Below are 21,274 nucleotides of genomic sequence, written 5' to 3'. Positions count from 1 at the left end.
GCCACTGGGAAGTGTTTGTATTGACAGCATAATTTGTTGAATCAATTCCCTTGTCCGTACCCCCTAACTTCTCCTCTGGACAATTTATCAGCCTGTCTGTCGCTCATTTTGCCAGTTCAGAAATCTCTGATTGCTTGTCTGGAGCAATAATGGTCGTCAGGGGCTGCTTTCAGTCCAAACAACGGGCCAGCTTCGGTGTGACCAATGATGCTTGGCAGAAAATAAACAGTTGGTGTCAATTTAAGATGGAGCTGGGGGATATTTGAACATCTTATTTTCAATCTTTCAAATACAGGTTCGTTTGGTGAAATATAGGCCATTTTTTGTATTGTAATCAAATTTGATGCATAAATCTCTGTAAAGTGCCTCCATACAAATCATTTCATTCACCTGTTACAAAAATTGTATTTCAATTGTCAGAATGTGCATTATATACATTCCATGTTTGTTAGGTGGGACACGCCATATTATTTGTCCTTTAAACTAGCAACAATTAATGTGTGCAATTCGCAGTCTGACTATCAAAATACAATTATGCCTAACAGGTGTATGAAATGATATGTAACATGGCATTTAACAAAGATTTATGCATTGAATTTGATTACATTATGAAAATGTCTAGGGGACAAATCAAATATTTCTCAAAGATTTTAGACAGGATGATAAAAATGCCAACCTTACAATGTATGTGTGCATGTGAATTGAGTCACCACATTGGGCAAGAATAAAGAGTTGTGCCTGTGGTCTCTATAATTGAATATCAATTGCATCTCATATTACCCAATATGCTGATGCAACCTTTAGAAGACGTTTTTTAACCTTCAAAGTTTTAACATTTATTTCACCGCTCCTTTCGATCATTCCAAAGTGTGCCCTATCTTATTCAAATTGTTTTTCAAAGAATGCGGTCTCCGTCTGAAAGTCCAATTTTGCTTCGTTCATATACGAGGCCATTCATCAGCTTTAGAACACACCAATGGCCATATCAAAATAAGATTATGATTGTATCTTGGAACACACAGATAAGTGATTACACTTACGGGCCTTTCCTGAATGCAGCTACTGTATTTATTTTCACCCCACTGGCCATTTTTCAGCAGTAGCAACATTTTGAGGCAGTTTGCCGAGTGTTATATAAACAAGGTTTTATAAGTATCATCAAACTGAAAAGAAGTATGTTAATCATGGAAAATTGGAAATAATAGTAAAATATATATACAAGTCTCAGAAAGCATTATATGGCTATGTGCGGAAAACACACAAAAAAAGAGGTCAGTGACAATTGTTCTGTTGAAATCTCACTTTTTCTGTAGAAGATCCCAAATAATAATTTGTACTTAGTAGTTCTTACTTGGTTGGTACCTTCCAAAAGAGACCATAAAGGTGTTTACCAAGGAGGTGTATTGTGAGTAGCCACTAACATATGGCACCGATTGAAAGATATCTTTATGAGATGTGAACGTAGCAGAGTAGTATTGATGACATTACAAAGCATGCATACATAAAGATTATATGATGAGCTCTTGTTAATCAGCTGTGCAGAAAGACAACACCTTATACATGTATAATAAGGGAATTTCCCTCGAACAAAGATTTTTAATTAGTCTCATATATCATGAAGATTAAATTAAACCAAATATAGTGAGAGATTTTCATTATGAAAATTGAACTAGACTGGTTAGCAACACTAGACATTGTTGCTCCGATTGCCACGTGAACTGTTCATGCATAGATTTTCTGCCATGTATTTTCTGTTATTTGCTGTCAAATCTGCTGTGCAAAAGCCAAATGAAAAAGATATAAAGTATTTTTTACACTGGTAATGATACCTAATGGCATGTACTATATGCATAGGTATATTGTGACATGCATTTAAACTACTTAAAGTAAAAGCAACACCTCCTTCCAAAACAGGATGTTTCTTTTGTTGTAATTGAAATTCTCAAGTGTTCTAATAAAGTATTTAAATTGAACTAAACTTGAATAAGTCATATGAGGCATTAGTTTGAGATGCTCCGATTGCTACATCATCCATTCAAGCATAGATTCTCTGCCATCTCTGTCCGTCTGGTATTTGCTGTCAAATCCACTGTGAAAAAGACAAATGAAAACAGTGTGAAATGCAGCACAACGTTGGAGGTGTAGTGTCTTTAGAGAGCACACTACGATACAGCTTCACCAACCCACGCGAGAGAGAGGGAGATGGAGATGGGGAGACGGGAAGGGAGTGTGTCAGTGTCTTGTATGCCCAGCTGCACGCAGGCAAAACAGAATAACGTCACTGCAAAACAGTGAAGTCATCTCGTCAGAGAAGACGTCGTCGTAAACTAGGCTTCCTCACTGCTGGCGGTGCACTTTATGATTGCACATCTCCGATCCTGATCCGATCAGATCTGATCATTTTAAAGAGGGCTGAAAGAAAGAAAAAAAATCAGCATCTCATCTCCAAATCAGAAAAGCAGATTTCCTTTTATTCCTTTGTTATATTTCTTCGACAATAAATGTTTAAAAATGAAACAGGATGAATCTTATGTATTACAATAACAGTAACAAAATAGATTTCACTTCTACTTATCGTCAGTGTGAGAGGTTTCTTACTTTTCATATTAAATGAATGTTTCAATCCACACACACACAAAAAAACCAAAAAAAAGTACACTTCAACAAAATAGAATGGAGATACAGTGATTTCTTTGTTCAATCTGCCCATGAATGCATGTTGTGTAAATTATAAGAAGAAAATGTTAACCCCTTCAAAAAGTTTAGAAACTCAAGTATAATTGATTATTTTCTCTTTTGTCATAGCATAGTTATTACTATTTTTAGTATCATCAGACAGTGGATGTATTCCTTTGTAAAATGATACCCCATTTGATATGATGTTTCAGTCATGGAATGTGCAGTAGATCAAAATACATTGTATAGTCAGAAATGAAAAGTTGCACAATGCACTGCTTTGTTTAATTTTGCATTCAAACATCCTCTTACCAAGGTTGACGACCTGACATGTCACCATATCGCATGAATTTAATTTGTATTCTTTAGAATTTGGCACTCTCTTATCTCAAAGAGAGAAGAGTACTCTGCATAACAATGCCAGTGCAAACCAATTCATTTTACAACTCTTCACTTTTGACCCTGGCGCTTATTCTGATGTAAATGTACTGCTCACTCTGTGGCAGCAAAATCATTGCAAATAGGACATTTTAAAGAGTAATAAACACACTTTCCAATGACATAACTCAAAGCGATGATTATGCCATGATAAGAGAGCTATAATCGATCCAACTTGAGTTTCCAAACTTTTTAAAGGGGTTAAGTACATCATGTTTGCAATGAAGATGAGAGATATATAACAAGAGATTTAAAAGCTCTGTCGTAGATGGGAAATGTGACCAAAAAATTGTGGTAGTGGGAACACTGCAGGAGTTGAGATGGGAAAGGAAGGGGGATGAAGATGTGAAAAGTAGGTCACCAAGACGCACACACTGCTATGCTCTTCCATTGATCCCCTGGTTGCTATGGTGACTTGTCATCCAGAGGCTGGTAGATGATATGTAATTACAGTATTTTTCTTCTCTCCCTCAACGTCGCTCTCTCTCTATCTGCATCCTCTCTGCATCCTCTCTGCATCTTCTTGCTCCGTCTCTCTTTGTTGTTCTTTTTTTCTTTCTCTTTCTCCCTCTTTCTCTTTCGCCCTTTCTCTATCTCTCTCTCTCTCTCTCTCTCTCTCTCTCTCTCTCTCTATATATATATATATATCTTTCTCTGTCACTATCTCCCTCTTTCACTCTTACACTTAGTCTGAACCCACACCCTCCATCCTCTGTCTCTCCCTCTCTCTCGATCTCTCACTGTCAGATTCCTACCCTATTTCTCTCTCTCTCTCTCTCTCTCTCTCTCTCTCTCTCTCACTGTAAGATTCCTACCCTATTTCTCTCTCTCTCTATCTCTGTTTATCTCACTTCCTCTCTCCATCTTCCTCTGTCCATCTCATTCTCCCTCTCTCCTCTCTTAGTCAATGATACATTGTATTTGAGAAGAAAACACCACTGTGACGTTGGTTGAATCCTGCTAACAAGTGGCTTGTATATTGTGCACAGTGCTCTATATACAAACTCTTGGAACTGTGTTAAGCAGTCATTTGTATTTTGTGTAAGTTCATCAAAATGTATTTCTCTCACACAAATGCCTGAAAGATACTTTCTATCAAATGGATGACTTAAGGCCCTCCATGATTTTATTGATGAGTGCAAAGATGAAATGAAATTGATATTGTAGCTCGGAGGCTGGAGCTTTGTCACAAAAATAATCTGAAGTCGTCCAAATAATGTCAAAATGGGTATTCAAAGAAACTTGAGCTTTTCATGACTGAGGGATTACATAGTGCCTTTACCACAAGGGGCTGTCCCAAATTGTAGAATTGTAGAGGTATGTTTGCCGTTTTTTTTTTTGAAGAAGTCAAATATAGTACTATTTCTAAGAAATGCAGGGCGTTCGTTCCGTAGCCATGGGGCAATGGATTGAAGAATTTGAAGCCAGCGTGTTTTGGGGTTTTGGGAAAGAGATAGGAAGGAGCTGATGTATGATGTTTTCTGTTGCTGAAAGAGTGAGGCGATGTATCTAGAGGAAGTCTGCTTGATAAAGATTTTAACAAGTTTGAACATGTATCCGGTATTATATTCTCTCGGTAACTGGAAGCCAGTGAGTATAGTTTGTTTAACATTGGAGTAGCGTGGGACCATGAGAAAAACATTGTCTGTTCAGTGCCAGAAGGGTTTTAACTCCGTGTTAAAGTTTATGAGTTAATGCCCTTCTGGCTCCAAAAGACCTATAAAGATGTAGACGTAATCAACCTTTTACTAACATCCTGATGTGTCATTTCATTCTAACAGGGTGAGATGTCCAAAGTATATAAAGATTAACCCATGCAATACAATACGATAATTTTTAATTGGTATTTATGAATAAAATCATTCATTAATGTGGTCAGAGACAGATCACTTTCAGTCTAAAATTCTGTTAATGCTTAAAACTCATCACTGTGACATAATACAGCAAAAAATAAGCATAAAATAGATAAGTGTATTTATTAATAAGGCTCTTGGTGCATTTGTAATCCTTTAATGTACACATCTGTTGAGATGTTTTTCAATGTTAGTGATTTTCAGCAAGCATTTTGTTAGTTTTCCAGCGATTGTCATTTGTAGGAAGTTTTTGTTATTTTGTTTGCTGGTCAAATCAACCTATTTTCTGAAAACATATTTTTATGAGCTTCTCTGAAAAATGTATGATTAATTTTGTGCGAGAAATCGATCGCCTTTCATGACTGACGGTGAAAACGACAACAGGAGTCTGTTGAAAGGCGAGACAGTCAGTGGCAGGATTGTGTAGAGACTGAATCAGAGCAACAACAGAAAAGAAAAAGAAGAAGTGTGAGGATATGTGTGCATGACAGTCACGTATGTACGTCAGAGCTCCCAAAATAGACAGCGGTGGAAACAGAACTGTCGTAATGAGGGTATGGTTTGGCATATCAGTATTTTTTTTTGGTGGCAAGATGGATGCCCAGTGTAGCACGTGTGGGGTTTCTTTTATTGGAAAGATGTGTCTCTTTTGGAAGGCGTACATTCCCCATGTTAATATAAGCATTTTGTTTTTCTATCTGGGGTGACAAACAACATTCATCTGTTTAAACATGAGGCAATGTTTGGATACTGCGAGAGACCGTGGCTTAACAAAGTTGGTTATCCCATAAATGCAGCGTTTGACTAAGAGATTGTCAAATTGTAAGCTTGAAATGAACTACTCCTCATTTTAATGTGGTCTTAAAAGTTGTCGAATTGTATTAATTTAGCTTTTATTGGAAGAAAAAAGGTATTAAGTGAAAGGATTTCAGGGAAATGTTATTGTTCATTATCAGTCAGAATATAATGGACTGTCAAAGACAGTTGTTACCATTAAAGTGTATTATGAATTATGAGTGTATGAATAAGACTTGCTTTCCTTTATTGTAACATATAAAATATTCTAGAAATGTGCCTTGAAGTTGCAGTAGTCATCTACATGTAAATTTCATTTCATTTCAAACCAAACATTTGTGCTTTTTGTTTGCTGTTTTGCTGCATAAAAAAGGAGAGATTTTCCTTCTTTTCTAACTCATGCATCAGATAATGTAAAGCGACAAATCGTAGTTTAATATTCACGGATGTGAGGGCAGGTAATCAGACATGTGATCAGAAGTCAGTGATATTACACTTGTCAGAACATACAGGTTCAAGGTCATATACCTACCACGTTTATCTATGTATTTACAATATTCATGGATGAAATAAATACTTTCTGCCTGTATTGCGCCAAATTCTTGTCAGGATGCATTGAAGCAAGCCATCGGAAGTCACTCTGATAACATGGGCCTGTGTCCAATTAAGCCCCACCAATTAAGTTGTTTACTCTCTATCCCCCTCTCTCTATCTCTGTCTCTCTGTGTGTGTCTCTTTCTATCTCTTTCTCTCTCTCCCTCTCTTTATCTCTGTCTGTCTGTCTCTGTCCGTCTGTCTGTCTCTGTCTATCTCTGTCTCTCCGTCTATCTCTCTCTGTCTCTCTGTCTCTTTATCTCTGTCTGTCTCTGTCTCTCTCTGTCTGTCTGTCTGTCTTTCTCTGTCTCTCCGTCTATCTCTCTCCATCTCTCTCTCTCTCTCTCTCTCTCACTCACTCACTCCCTTCCTCCCTTCCTCTCTCTCTGTCCATCTTACCCTTTAATGAAGCCTCTGTGCTATAAAATTGGTCTGATTTGTTTCCCCCTTCTACATCCGAGTAAACATTGAAAATTGCCCCTGCATCGCTAATTAAAGAAAAGGTCATCTTGGAGAAGAGTAAAACCCACCGAAGGTCGTCAAGCAATCCAAATATTGGTAGAATGGCAGTCGAATTGTAAACATATTGATAGACGCATTTTGTGTGTGCATGTAGATTTGCATCATTCTTGTGATGTAATATACCGCTTTGTGATGCATGTAACAGATGTTGACTCTTTATAGATTTTATGAAAAATACCGTAATGAGTTTTAAATTGATTTCTCCTGCTAAGCATGAGCTTATGTACATGTGTAGCATCTTTTTCTTACCACCCAGCACCAAACTGAAAATAAATAGTGAATTAAAATGCAAATTTGAGGTTTCAACCTTCTTATCACATTGTAAATAATTTACTATATTTTTTATTCAAGGCTGTAGGTGCATGCATTATTTTTGAAATAATTAAACATGTCCTTAATGGAAATGAAATTGTAATCTTTGTTTTCATACCATTCCTCTGCTGTATTTAGAAAGCATGCAACTTGCATCTACTTATAAGCTTTAGAAACAATGATTTCTTTTAAACATACTCAGTACACAACCCTACCCTTTAAGATTATTTTCTCTGTACTTTACAAAATTTACTTTTAAAGCATACTAGATGTATTTTTACATTATTTACAGTGCTGTGCCTTCTTAAGAATTTAAATATAGAAAGTGAAGGTTTCTTTGAAGCAAATAATAATAATGATAATAATAATATTCAGCTTTTATATAGTGCTTAACACATCCACAATGTGTATTAGTGCTTTACAGTTATATTATTACAACGGTCACTGGATTCAGGCTTACCGCACAAGCTTTAGAAACAATGTTTTCTTTTAAGCATACTCAGTATACAACCCAATCCTTTCAGATTATTTTCTCTGTACTTTACAAAATTTAATTTTAAAGCATACTAGATGTGTTTTTACATTATTTACAGTGCTGTGCTTTCTAAGAATTTAAATATAGAAAGTGAAGGTTTCTTTGAAGCAAATAATAATGATAATAATAATATTCAGCTTTTATATAGCGCTTAATACATCAACGATGTGTCTAAGTGCTTTACAGATATATTATTACAATGGTCGTTGAATTCAGGCTTACCCACACACAAAATATGCACATTCTCCACTCCCTGGGGAACATTCCAGTCAGGCGCCATTTTCACAAGCACACACTTGCTCATCCAACCACATAAACTTTCGCAAACAATATGCTATTGTTGCCTTTGGATTATTGTACTATATCTATAGTAGATGTAGACATATCCCGTGTACTTTTCACCTATACGGAATCTAGACTGCTACCAGGTGGTTTTGTTTCTTCCATATGAAATAAATTCATCTAAAATACTATAGTGGATCTGTTCCAAGTACAGTCAAGCCTGCTTGAGTGACCACCTGTCTACAAAGACCACCTGTCTACGACAAGCACATTTTTTGTTTCCCTTGAAAATGATTTCTCATTGAAACATGTAATAAAGGAACCTGCATCTACAAAGACCACTTTATATGTTTTCCTTGGGAGGTCGCTTTAGACAGGTTTGACTGTCTTTCACAAATATAGAAAATGAATCTATTCTGTACTATACGAGCCTATTATGCTGTTAATGTTGTGTTTTACTATAAGCCTATTACGTCATTGATTACATGTATCATACGATTGCAGTTCAAGACCTACAAGAATGAACTCCAGTCCATAAATGGTATTGCCTGCAGAGATCTTCTTTGGATGATGTAATATGCCATTGTTATGTTGGTGAATTTCAATAGGTGATACAGAAGGCTATGCACATTCAGTAATTATTGCCTCTTGTTGATGTCTTCAGTGTGTCGTATATAAACCTATGAAATTGCATAAGGAAAACAAAAGAAGTCTATTCCATACATGTACATGTTCTATATTGTTGGTTGCAGGCAAGATCCCTCTACCCCCCCCCCCCCCCCCCCCCCCCCCCCCCCCCCGGGGTTCTAGGACAGGTGGTCTTTATATACAGGTTGTTGCTTATACAGGGTTGATTCTTACATACATGCAGAATATCATTTTTGCTATAAAGGCCACTTTGAGAAAGCCAACCTACAAGAAATATAGGGATATCTGTAGACAGGTGGTCTTTAGATACAGGTTGTTGTTGTAATGCATGGTTGACTTTACTTCACTGTTGTACATCTCTTTTACTGCACTGCCAGATTAAGGTCAGTTTGTGAGAAATATTTTAAAGCAGCATAGACGCATGATAATTAAAGTAATTACCTGTGCCTTATGAGTCCAGGGCCATGAATTATAAAGCCTTTGGATTTATTGCAAGGTTAATATTGAGCGTAAATCTATGGCTCATTGTGTATCGATCAAACTTAAGATCAATCATAACTCTTTATAATACGCGGTCCTGGTAATAGAATCTATTTTTCTAAGGAATACATTACAACATCACGTCTCACACGTCTCTTATTCAATTATCTTGAGTTCTTCAATTACATGAAGCACGTCAACACTTGTCATTTCTCTGAAATCTCACTAACTACAGTTCAAACATTGAGTCATCTGATTGGTCGTTACTCTCTCTCTTTCTATCCTTGGAATCATGGTGGTTGGTCATTTCAGAAAGCAATCTCAGCTTTCTCAGAAAACCTTGTCAATGAAACAACCTAATTTACATTCTCTCATGCAGTTCCGCTTCTCCTTGAAACAAGACGATTGGCTGTCATCTTCCAAAGAGTGATTTCTTTCATGAAGAGCCACTTGTCATTCAAGGCAAGAAGATGTCAAATTTGTAGAAGAATCCAATTTTTCTATGATTTAAAAAAAAATCCCTCTCAGCATTCGTATAGAACACAATGTAATCATTTCTTGGCAAGAAGATGTCACATTTGAAGAAGAATCCAATTTTCTACAATTTTGTAAAACCATCTTCCTCTGCATTCATAAAGAACACAAGGTACCGGTAATCATTTTCTTGTTCTGTACAAGTGTGTGGGTTGAGAGGAGAGTATTTGTGTTCCTGTTTAAATAGATCAGATAAATATACTTGTTTATTGCTATGTCGTGGGTTGTATACTATTTGGTACTTCATTTATTTTATTGGTGCACTCTGGAGATGAAATTCAGGGAAATGCAAGCAGCACAGTATAATCCATTCAATTAAACTTCTCTGTAGACTACACTGCAATAACTTTTGTTATGGTTTGAAATGTTTATTTTGTATATCAGGCTAATGAGTATGCATTGATTAAGTAAAGAAAAAAAAAGGGTAGTACTGATTAAAAGTGTTATATGATCACAAACAGTGGCTAAAACACACATACACTTATATAAGCCTTCATTGTATTGATAAACTATAGACACATACCTGACAGTTTAATGAGTTTTAATGAAAAACCATTTCATTAAAATATTGGAAATTTGAATATTTTATGATATACACATGTATTAGGAAACATCAATATTTTGTTCTCATACACATCTGATATTAATACTGGAATACATTGTTGAATTTAAATTTCCAAATGATGCAAACCTTTACTGTTGCTTTAGAGAGATGGGTCGTAAACCTATATTCTAGGGGAAATCTCTGTCGCATACCCTCATTTTAAAGTTTCCGTCGGGAATAAATATGCACAGCCAGTGCCCATAGATCTCGACCGTTTCCTGCTCTGAGCTCATCTACCATTCTATACGCACTCCCTGTCTTCAGTGAAAGAGATATCCCGCTTGGGCTTTCATTCCTTATTTCATTTTAATAGAAACCGTTCCCACAGCCATTCACAATGTTTTTTTCAAGTCAGTGGTGCCCAACCCCCGTTTCACCCATTCCCATTCTGCTGCAACAGAAGCTCAGATTTCACCCACATCCCTGCTCAGTGTCAGTGGATGTATATTGTGCAACATATTTGTATCCATGGGAACAGCGCGTTGGGAGTTCCTAACCACTGTCGGTATTACTACAGTCTGACCTCAGTTTGTACTTTAAATGATAGCTTACATCCGCTTTTTTTCCGTCCCAATCATCTGAACTTTCAATATGATGGATGTTCCCATATAAAGTGACTTGGATGGGTCCGGTATATATACTGCCCTATACTAGCAGAGGTATATGTTTGGCAGTGTCGGATAGGTTACATAATGTGAGGTATTAATTGCATGCATTTTGCATTTTCATTGCTGCCTCAATGAAATTTTCTGTCCATCCTCTCTTCCCCTTCCTCTCCCTCTCTCTCTCTTCCCCTTCGTCTTTCTCTCTCTCTCTCTCTCTCTATCCTTCACAAATTACCTATTTCCGCAAATGTGAAAATACTGACTTCATGGGAGAAACCTGTGCCTTTGAATATTTTTTAACATGAATTTGGTGCAATGTAGATAATTAGTCATCATCATTATCTGATACTATCATATATTTTATTTTTCTCTCTCTTTTGCTTTGATCATTTGGCTTTTCTTGTGCTCTTACTATCTCACTCCATCTTTATATATCTTATTACTATTTCTCTCTCCTTTTGTCATGATTTCCTTTTTTCCTTTCTTGTTACACCTGTTTTTCTTCTTATTGTATTAAGATTCTTTTACTGATTATCTAGCTTTTAATTTCCTCTGTTCCTTCTCGACCACTTTTATTTTCAGATTTAGTTTACCAAATAGAAAGACCACCTGTCTATTAAGACGACAATTTGTTGTTTCCCTTGAACATGGTTTCTCATTAAAACCTGTCACGAAGGCACCTGTACATTTACATATAGACTACCTGCCTATAAAGACCAATTTTCATGCTTCCCCTGAGTGGTCTTTATATACAGGTACTGTAAAAATATTCAATTGTCATACACCTGTGATATAATAAATCATCATATCAGTGAAAAAAATACACAGGGGCTCGGGGCGAAGTAGCCCCCCAAAATGCCAAAAAGAGCCCCCGACAGTCATAAAAGAGCCCAAAATTTTTTGTATCTGTAGAGTTTAATGCAAAACAAATTAAAGAGTGTTATTTTCATGCAAACAAGCTTGAAAAGTAGCCCCCGAAATGTTTAAAGTATTTTTTTCCATGAATCATAATACTGTACCTACCTTGGATTCCTACCTTTGAAGTCAACTTAAAACCTTATTTTCTTGTCTGCAACCATGTAGATGTATTGTGTTCTGTTCAAAAGGCTCTACATGTGCAGCTGTTTTAGAACATGGACAGTTGAAGAATTCATTGAGGTCAAATTTCTTCTTTCTTGGATGGTCAAATGTCTTGAGATTTGTCTTGCAATATGCAGAGAAGAATAATTACTATAATCACTCATTTTTTCTCTATTCCTTCCTTTTTTTCCTTCTCCTTTACAGAATAGATCATCCGAACATCGTGGCTCTACTGGACATATTTGAAGACAAGATGCATGTATATTTAGTTATTGAATTGTAAGTATTCCTTTCTTTTTATCTACTTACCAGTAAATGAAGAACTACAAAGATAATTCATAGTTTTATAAATCATTACATATTTAAAGAGAAGTGTAGACTTTTTTTGTTGCAGTGTGATCAGTCATTTGGTGAATTGAATTTCATTTTGTATTTCTTGATGATTCATAACCTGTAGAAGTTATGTTTGAAAGGGTTAAAGGAAAGAAATGTATTTTTACAGAGTACCTGTAAGAATTAAGAACAGTTGAAGGTGCATGGTAATGAAATTAATTCATAATTTAGAGCTTAGATTTAGATCTTTACAAATATCATGAAGGAGGTAAATGATAATGTTATAAAGTTTGGTGGAAGTTTTAGAGAGTGTTGGATAAAAGCTTGAAAAAGTCACCCCCCCCCCCCTCCAAAAAAACAAAAAAACAAAAAAAACAACAACGAATGTCTATCTTATATTGATTGGATTTATACAGAAATTACAAAGTTCAACATAAAAAAGCCCAATTTTGTAACAAAATTTAATCTTAAAATATTATGTTGTCTTCAAAGCATCTAAGGTAGATATAAAGTCAGTAGCCTTTCAAATTTAAGGACGTGTCTTCCCAGAAACCCTGATGACTTGTTTTTTTAACTAATATGTGATTTACACGTACATGTATGAATCTATTCAGCATTCACCCTCTGAAATATGTGCACTGATCATTGCTATGTCAGGCAACTCTAGGACAATCTTTGTCTTGTAGAGCAATGCTTGACTAGTACACTAGTAAACTTTTTGATATATCCACTTTTTTATGATTAAAACTCATCAAAAGCCTGAAGGGGAATAACTTTGTGCAAATGGAGACACCTTAATGCCCTTCTGGCTCTCAGCAGACATAACATGTAAATTACACCTTAGGAACTCTTTTCTATTTAAAGGTAAAGACCAGTTATGGTCATGCGATTGCATTGTGAAAGAAACGTTGTGGAATCGATCAGAAAAGGTTGATCATCTAGCATCTAGCATCTGCAAGGTTCTGGAACCATCAAAATGATAAGAAATTTGGCCCATTCTTCGTAAAGTTACAAGCACTATACACAGAAAGATGTATATGGGACTACCCTATATCTCTCACAGACCATGAGAGAAACAAATTTACCAAATATATGAATTAGTAGGTAGTTTCCTGGCAATTTTTTAATCATCATGTATTAGTCAAAACATATTCTTTCACATGATTGGTAATGAGAGCTTCCATTTCATTTTTTGAAATTGGGACGTTTTCAATACTGGTCTTTACCTTTAATGAAAATCTCAACCATACAAAAACCTTCAATTAAGAAGTCACATTTGCGTACGTTTGTTACCTCTAAAAAACAAGGACTTCCAGTGTATATAATGGGAGTGGAGAGTCGGCAAGTCACGATGTTGTGTGCACTGATGTGCGAGAGCTCACAGACATCCAATTCCAGGGCACCCACTGAAGCAGAAGTAGCTTCATTCCTGTGAATTCACTTGTAAGGGCCTCTGCTCCAAAGGAATACATCTAATCGATCTGTATCAATCGTTCCTCCATTTTTATTTATAGACAATTTTCTTGTTGCGACGCATTCTACCGTAATCATTTTAATTGAAGTTTCTATATATAGTAGGCTATTTCTCTTTAATTATTGTAAAAGACTTATATACACAACTTGACCACAAGGGAGGACTGTTAAAAACAATTGCATTCTACTTTTGGAAAGAATGCAATGTGTTATTATGAATCATGGATCCGTTAGAGATTGTCTAAGTTAAACAAATTGGTCATGAAGACATGTCAACAATCGTATGCCCAATTGAAGGAATGTTTACCCCCATTTGATTTGTATTGTACCCATTTTGTCTATATTTGAGAACCTTAGGAAAGATATCTTTTAATCAGAGCCAGGAGCGCCTTAATTCTGGATTAAAGTATATGAGTCAATGCCCTTCTAGCTCCAAACATGTGGTACTATCAGTAATTTACAAAGAATGTATACAAATGTACAATTATCGAGTCATTGATTGTGTTTAAGAGGGTACATTTAAATTTGCATGAAGTTTTTTCGTTGTACAATTATGAAATATGAAGGATGCCCTTTTTCTTATGTTAATTGAGAGCTGATTTGATGAGATAACCACCTGCCAGTGACCTTGCAGGGGTCTAATCCCTCCATGCCAAACTAGTGCAGAGGGGCTTTAAACACAAATTGATATCTTGTATGATATGTGATGTAAGCAGTTTGATACATGTATCTATTGGATGTGAGAAGTTTCTATAGTAATCAGTCTGATACAGCTTGATTAGGTAGAACACCTGTTGGATCTATCAGATTTGTCTGTCTCTCATAGATATAGGTAGACCTGCCTGATTATGCAAGTGCAGTGTTAAAGTGCGTTACTCGCCCTTAAAAAGTAATTTGTTTATATCTAGAATGTATAAAATAATTTTTTTTTAAACATTACCCAACGCTCCATAAGGATTATGAAGAAAGTTTAAAAAATGACACAAAAACCCATGAACGAAACTCAGTCGAATTTGAGGTCCATGCATGCAGGCACTATTCTATGCATCTAGTCTACTCATTACTCAATGAATCGCTTCCTTTTTTACTGATATACAAACTGAAATCTCTCTTTGTAGCAGTTTTTGTGGTATATTTTGAATACAGTTTAGTGACATGGGGCTCTTTACAAACATCCGGAGCGAAACATGTTTTTGTGATTGGTACACTTTATAAGTACATGTACTCTGCTAGCCCATTCACCTTTTGGTCGCCGTCTGACATCAGTGTTATCAACTATTGCAATTTCACATCTCATAAGAATATACACTTGTGTTCTTTTGGGAATTGCTTGAAAATTGAAAATTCTCTTCAAAACAATTTGTAGTTGTATCTGGACCAATCATTCCCTCCCCCCCCCCCCTTTTTTTTTGAGATTACACATATAGTCTGCATTTTTGCTCTGTCAAAAATGAAATAGTTTATTAGTGTTCTACACAACTTTAGTACAAATCATTTAATTCCTATCTCCACCTTTTTACGGGGGAGGGGGGGGGGGGGAATGGTTGAATCAAGTGATTCTATGTAGTGAACGCAAGCATTGTAACCCCCTGTAAATGCCAGGGTAGTTTGCTAAATTGGCTCTTCAAAAGAACCTTTGCACCAGAGGCAACATGTGACATATAAACAGGTAGTGCAGGATGCTACTCCACATTTGTTGTGATACCTGGGAGCGTCATACATGCATATACGTCATCTGAATTTCCTGTTAGTAAAAAGGTTCATCTATTTTGACTACCAGTTTAAATGTTAATTACCTGTATAACTTCATGGTCTGTCACATGATGAATCGATACATCCCTGGACGCAACCCTGGTATCATATTACCACACTGACATTTATTCCATGTCCAGGGCGGGCGACATGACGCAAACCAAATATGAACGTCATTCTCGCCCTCTCATGCGCACATAAGTTTCATTGGCGCGGCCCCCGAAGGCCCCATATTATTTTTTCAATGTCAGGGTTATTGTTTTGTTTTCTATTGCTAAATCAGGAATACAGTTGTATGTTCCTATCAACAGTTGCATATGAAACGATAACACAGAGACACGCCACTCATCAGTCACTGACGCCGCCGTAGGACATCATGGCCATGGATGTGCTATTCTGGAGTGACGATCCACTTTTACGGGGGAGTCGTATTAGAAATCACTTTGTAGGGAGTGGATATCCACACTAACTACCGGTAGTGAAAACCACTCTCAAAAGACTGATTCACTTCACTACTTCAATAATACAATTAAATGATTCAATTGTTATTATTTATGTGTTCATGTTTTGTACTCAAGTTGTTTATCACAGCAGGATTACAATCCATAGACATTGGGGAAAGTCAATTCATCACATTATCATATTATAACTCATATATTTTTACTAATTCAATCGAGTAGCAACATCAAGTTTCCTCATCTTCCCCTGCCGAAAGTCATTTAAAAAATAATAAATTCTACCTTTGTTTGAAGGCTTTTCCTTTGTCACGTTGTATTCCCCCACATCATGATCTTATATAATTATGGAGCTGTTTACTAACCTAAACTAAAGCTCTGACCCACCAGCATTATATGAAGAAAAGATGACAAGACGATGATTGCCTATTCTCGTTCGCCCACTCTCAAGTTCCCTCGTGTCGTGTAAAATAAAACACTCTCTACACCAATGAGTAAACCAAACCCTTTTTTTCTCTTTTGAATGCCATAGTAGGTCAATATTGTCAATTCCACCATCTTGCTTTTTTTTTCTTCTTTCGCACCTTGGTCTTCGAATATTCAAATCAAGGGTAAAATATTCATATTATCCACCCACTCAGCATCTTTTATTAGTCAACAGATGATTATCTGTAACTTCTCTGCTGTATTATCCCTACAATTTGACCATTGTAGTAATGATCATCCTAAAGTCTGCACTCAAATTGAAATGAAAAAAAAATCTCTATTGTTCATTAAAAATCCATATAGAGTGTGCACTCGACCTACAGAATTGTAATAGAATCCAGTTACCATGGAAACGATACTGTAAGCACAGAGGTCAGTTAGTTGTTGTAATCAATTGGTAAGCGCTTTATAAGAAACAGTTGTTATTATTAATATTATGATTATTATTGTTAGTGTTGTTGTCGTCATTGTCATTCTTGTTGTTACTATTATTATAATCATTATTATCATAATAAATGTTAATATTATTATCATTGTCAATGAACATTCCTCTCTTTCAAGCATATGATCATCAGCAGCGCAACAGTATAAAATAGTGACTCAATTTGAAAGTGAGAAAAATTCATGGGAGCCATGCAGTGTCGAGGGAGAAACAGTTACAACCTGTCATAAATATAATCTTTCTCTCCAGCCCCTGAATTGACATCCTCGGGTCCCAATTGGTCTGAACGTCCAACCGTAGATAGTCATCTTTGCACAATTTCCAATGAGATGGGTGGCCCCTCAGGCGGGCGGATTGGAGAATGCACGTGTAGGAGGAGTGAAAAAAGAGTGCGTTGGTTGGAGTGGATGGACAAGGTGATGACAGCATGGAAGATAAAGGGGTTGAAAGAGATGAGAAATATTTGCAATCAACAGTGGGTCGAGATGGAATGTTGTTACCTTGTACTTGTTGTATTATTTTGCTCACAATTTATGATTGGGATTTGGGATTGATTATTTTTAAGATTGAGGTTTAGGGGCTTTTGGATGAAAAGGAATAGACTGGTTTATCTTTGTAAATTGTATTTCATAAACTAAGTATACTGATTGTACTTGATGACCATTAAGGTTGCTTGTTGAAATGAGGATTACCCAACATAGCAACAACCAATGTATGCAAGTTTGGACTTGAGACATAACCAAGGGGTATAGCATTATAATGCAGGGGGAAAAAATTTACTTTGGCGAGCATGTGAATATGATCATTTCAACTCATGCATTTTAACATTTTATGAAAATATATTGATTTCAAGATCATTGTTCAAATGTAGAGCTTCTCAAATCACCTTTGGAGATACATTTAAGTACCCTTTAACCCGCTGACTACTGAATTTTCTCATTTCCTTTGGCTCAATACCAGTTTAAACTAATATAAAGCTCATTTTCAGTGTATACCAGAACCTTGCATTAACCAATAGACTGCCGAAGGATCACATTTCCTATTGAGTTTAATACAGGAAGCAGTTCCAGTAGGGAGTGGGTGAACAAAGTAGATGAGGTGGCTAAGAGTGCGTTAACCTTGCCATGTACATGAAGGAGGAGGAGAGTGGGGGGAGGGTTGATAAAATGATACAGTTAGTGACAGCAGAGGGATTGGAAGGCATTCATGAGCAGGTCTCGTGGCTTGAGCGTGCATGGATCAACTAATGATGTACGACCTCAAAGATCGATGGCCGATCGTGTTCCTTGATTATCCCTTGTGTTCTGAGGTCATTCACTTCAGGCTGTCTTGCCAGCTATGTGGGAAGAAAAATTCGAGTAGGACAGATAGTAGGGGTAAGAGCTACACCCAGGGTTTAGCAGCCTTTTCACACACGAGTAAAAATTCTTTAAAGCTGATTAGTTTAAAGCGCTTTAAACTAATCAGCTTTACATACGACATCATTTACACACAGAAATTTCGGTGCGATCGTTAATCGTTTCGTGATTAACTACTGCTCTTAAAATGCGCAGTAGTGCCATTGCGCATTGAAGGTCAGGTCATATCAAACAAAGCGCAAGCTCCATCCAGTTTAAACACGTATAACCGTTCACACACAAAATGTCAAGCTTTCTAGATACAAACTTTGTATCTGCAGCCTGTTTTGAGGGGCATATGAATCGCGACCTCATATCTATCCGAACACCGTATAAACGATGTTCACACAGTGACATTTTTCTTTAAAGCCGTTTAAAACTGTTGAGTTAAACAGCTTTAAACTAATCAGCTCTAGATACGATGAATTTTAGCTGTGTGTGAAAAGGCTGGAAGACTATCCTGTCCTAGTTTGCGGAACAAAGCCTTGACCTTGTCGGTTGTATAACGCTTAGCACAGGGTCTGAACTGCGAGACTGTAGACTGCACTCTGAACATAGGCCCTGTACATACGCTGCTTGATATAGCCAGCTAGAGACTGACAAAGTTACTAAGCTCGAGGCTTTATGGAAATTTTTTAAATCCGTAGGCCTACCTGCAGACCAATTCTTTCCCCTGATTATACCTTAAAGGTACTATGTCCCATTTGCAGGCCAAAAAAATGAAAAAGTTAAATTCCAACTGCATTTGAAAGATAATACTAATTTAGAACTTCCCTAAAAAAGGTGGGGCTTGAAAATGTCTTCAAGTGGGAAAATAAAGACTATTAGTTGTCAAATCGACTTTAGGGTTGTAGAGCCCAAAAGTAATAGTCTTGATTTTCAGACAACTGTACCAAATGGTCATACGTTTTATGCTGCACGAAGATTCAATCAGTTTAATCTTGGCCATCACAAGAAGTGGGTTATTGATGTAGACAAATGCTCATGTACCCTTTACAACTCTTTTCATGTATGTTATTACCAAAGAAGAAAAAAAGCCAGTCAATCACTCAATAGTGTCTCACAGTGAAGTCTAGCAAGTAAACGGGTTTCCTTGCATAATTTGAATATGAGGACACTGCTAACGTTTAAATTTCACAGATAGGACATACATGACATATTCATAATTCCTGCAAAGTTCTACAGCATTTGAGGTTGGCTGCAAAAGGGATGTAGTACCTTTAAGATGCAGATGAATGATTTTGAGGGCTGGAGAGTGTTTCACAAAGACTAAGATTTACTTTAAGTTGGATTTAACTATGGCAGGCCGTTCATGCAACTGGTTGCTCTCACCATATGATTATGATCGTTAGATAATATCTATTTTTTCTTCAATAATGAATTATCAAACAATGTAAATCCTGACCACGATTTGTCATCCCTTGAGATTGAGACCAATGCCAGTATTATGATGAGAGCAACCAGTGGCATAAACGGTCTGCCATAGCTAAGTCCAACTTAAAGTCGATCTTAGTATTTGTGAAACATCCACGACATGGAATGTAAGCGAATCTCATAAGACATGACAGTTAAAATTCAAATATTTTGCTGCATGAAAAATACAAACAGTGCCAATATAGGATACAGGTAACTCGTTCGCACTATATGGATTGATTGTTGAAACCTTGGCCCTGCCAGTCAAGTACCTCTTGAGTATGTGACCTTGTATGAAAAGCTGCCCAAACATATTTCAAACCGAGTATCAGTGGAAGAAATGTATAGATGAAAATGATTTTGTTTTGCGACCCCCCCCCCCCCCCACTCAGTGTTATTTAGGGTACGCATATGCTTGTTCCCTCTTTTTGAAAGCACCCTCTATCTGAGGACTGCCAACATTTCGGAACCCCCCTTTCGCGGGCTTTTCGCGGGCTTTTCCTGCCTTGGAGACCCCCCTAAATCAGGAAAAATGCTCAATGTACCCCCCTAAATTCTGAATAATTTCTCAGGAGTCCAAAGAGATGAGAGAAAAAAAAAAAAAAAACACCCCCTTTTTAAAGAAATCTCCGGGTGAAAAGTGAAATATGTACACCCCTTTTTTTACAATTCTCGGGCCGGACTTTGTCGCACGAAAAGTACTCCTTTACCGGACATTTTGGCAACACGCATGTGGTCATTTCGAAACCTGAGTGGGGGGGCCGGGCTTCAATGTCTTTAAAAAAAGGAGAAGCAATAAACAATTTTTGAAGCAACATAGTTATCCTTTGAAGAAACCTTGTGTACATGTAGTTGAAGAAAATACAATATCTGGAAATCTGGCTTTTTTAGAACATAAAAGGAACTGGAAAATATGATTTTCTATTCTTTTTCTCGAAATCACATACATGTAGAATTTCCACTTTTCTTTTTATAATGAAGTGGGTTTCCACTGTATTAGAAAGTAAAGTGCAATATCAAGCCAGCTGTACTCTACGACCGTCTTTGCTTTTACCTAAGAAGTTTATCCCTATGTAAAACAATCATGTTTCCAATGCCTGAGATTACTTATAAATCTAATGCACCAACAACAACAAAACCACATTTTTATTCAACTCATACTCAAGTAGACGGATTATTTAGTAGTTTTTTGATAGGAAGTGAAGTGATGCGTGGTTTCTATGGTAACTGATTTGAGTGAGTTATAAAACGTTGGTTTATGGCCTGAAGTGGAGGGATATTAGTACCAAGTGTGCGGGAGGATACTGTGCACTTTGTTTTGAAATCCTTTCCTTCGCTGAAGAGCATCGTTCAGTCCATGTACTACTCACTCTCAAGTGGAAGACGAAGAGAGGAGAGAGACGTTAGAGAAAAGAAATAATAAGATATCAAGTTGCATTGTAACTGTACATGAACGATGAATGAGAGGGAGAGAATGTATGTGTCAGGGGAGAGAGAGAGAGAGAGAGAGAGAAATAGAGGAAAAAAGAGAAACATCTTGTTAATTTATGTGTATATTTTCCTCA

General features: G+C 36.7%; 1 protein-coding gene across 2 annotated transcripts in view; it reads left to right on the top strand.

Annotated features, from left to right (window-relative positions):
• The window catches only part of LOC582789 (calcium/calmodulin-dependent protein kinase type 1D), a 119,609-nt gene that overhangs the window by 51,630 nt on the left and 46,705 nt on the right, over positions 1-21,274 (top strand). For both annotated transcript variants that reach the window (XM_011669719.2, XM_030972876.1), the window contains one exon: positions 12,163-12,237. In XM_011669719.2, coding sequence (XP_011668021.2) covers positions 12,163-12,237 — 75 coding nt within the window. The remainder of the gene's footprint in view (positions 1-12,162; positions 12,238-21,274) is intronic.

Source organism: Strongylocentrotus purpuratus, unplaced genomic scaffold (genome assembly GCF_000002235.5).
Source record: "Strongylocentrotus purpuratus isolate Spur 01 unplaced genomic scaffold, Spur_5.0 spur5_scaffold_6, whole genome shotgun sequence".
In the NCBI taxonomy this organism is placed as follows: Eukaryota; Metazoa; Echinodermata; class Echinoidea; order Camarodonta; family Strongylocentrotidae; genus Strongylocentrotus; species Strongylocentrotus purpuratus.
The sequence above is the reverse complement of the archived record's forward strand: the minus strand, read 5'-3'. Positions and strand labels throughout refer to the sequence as shown.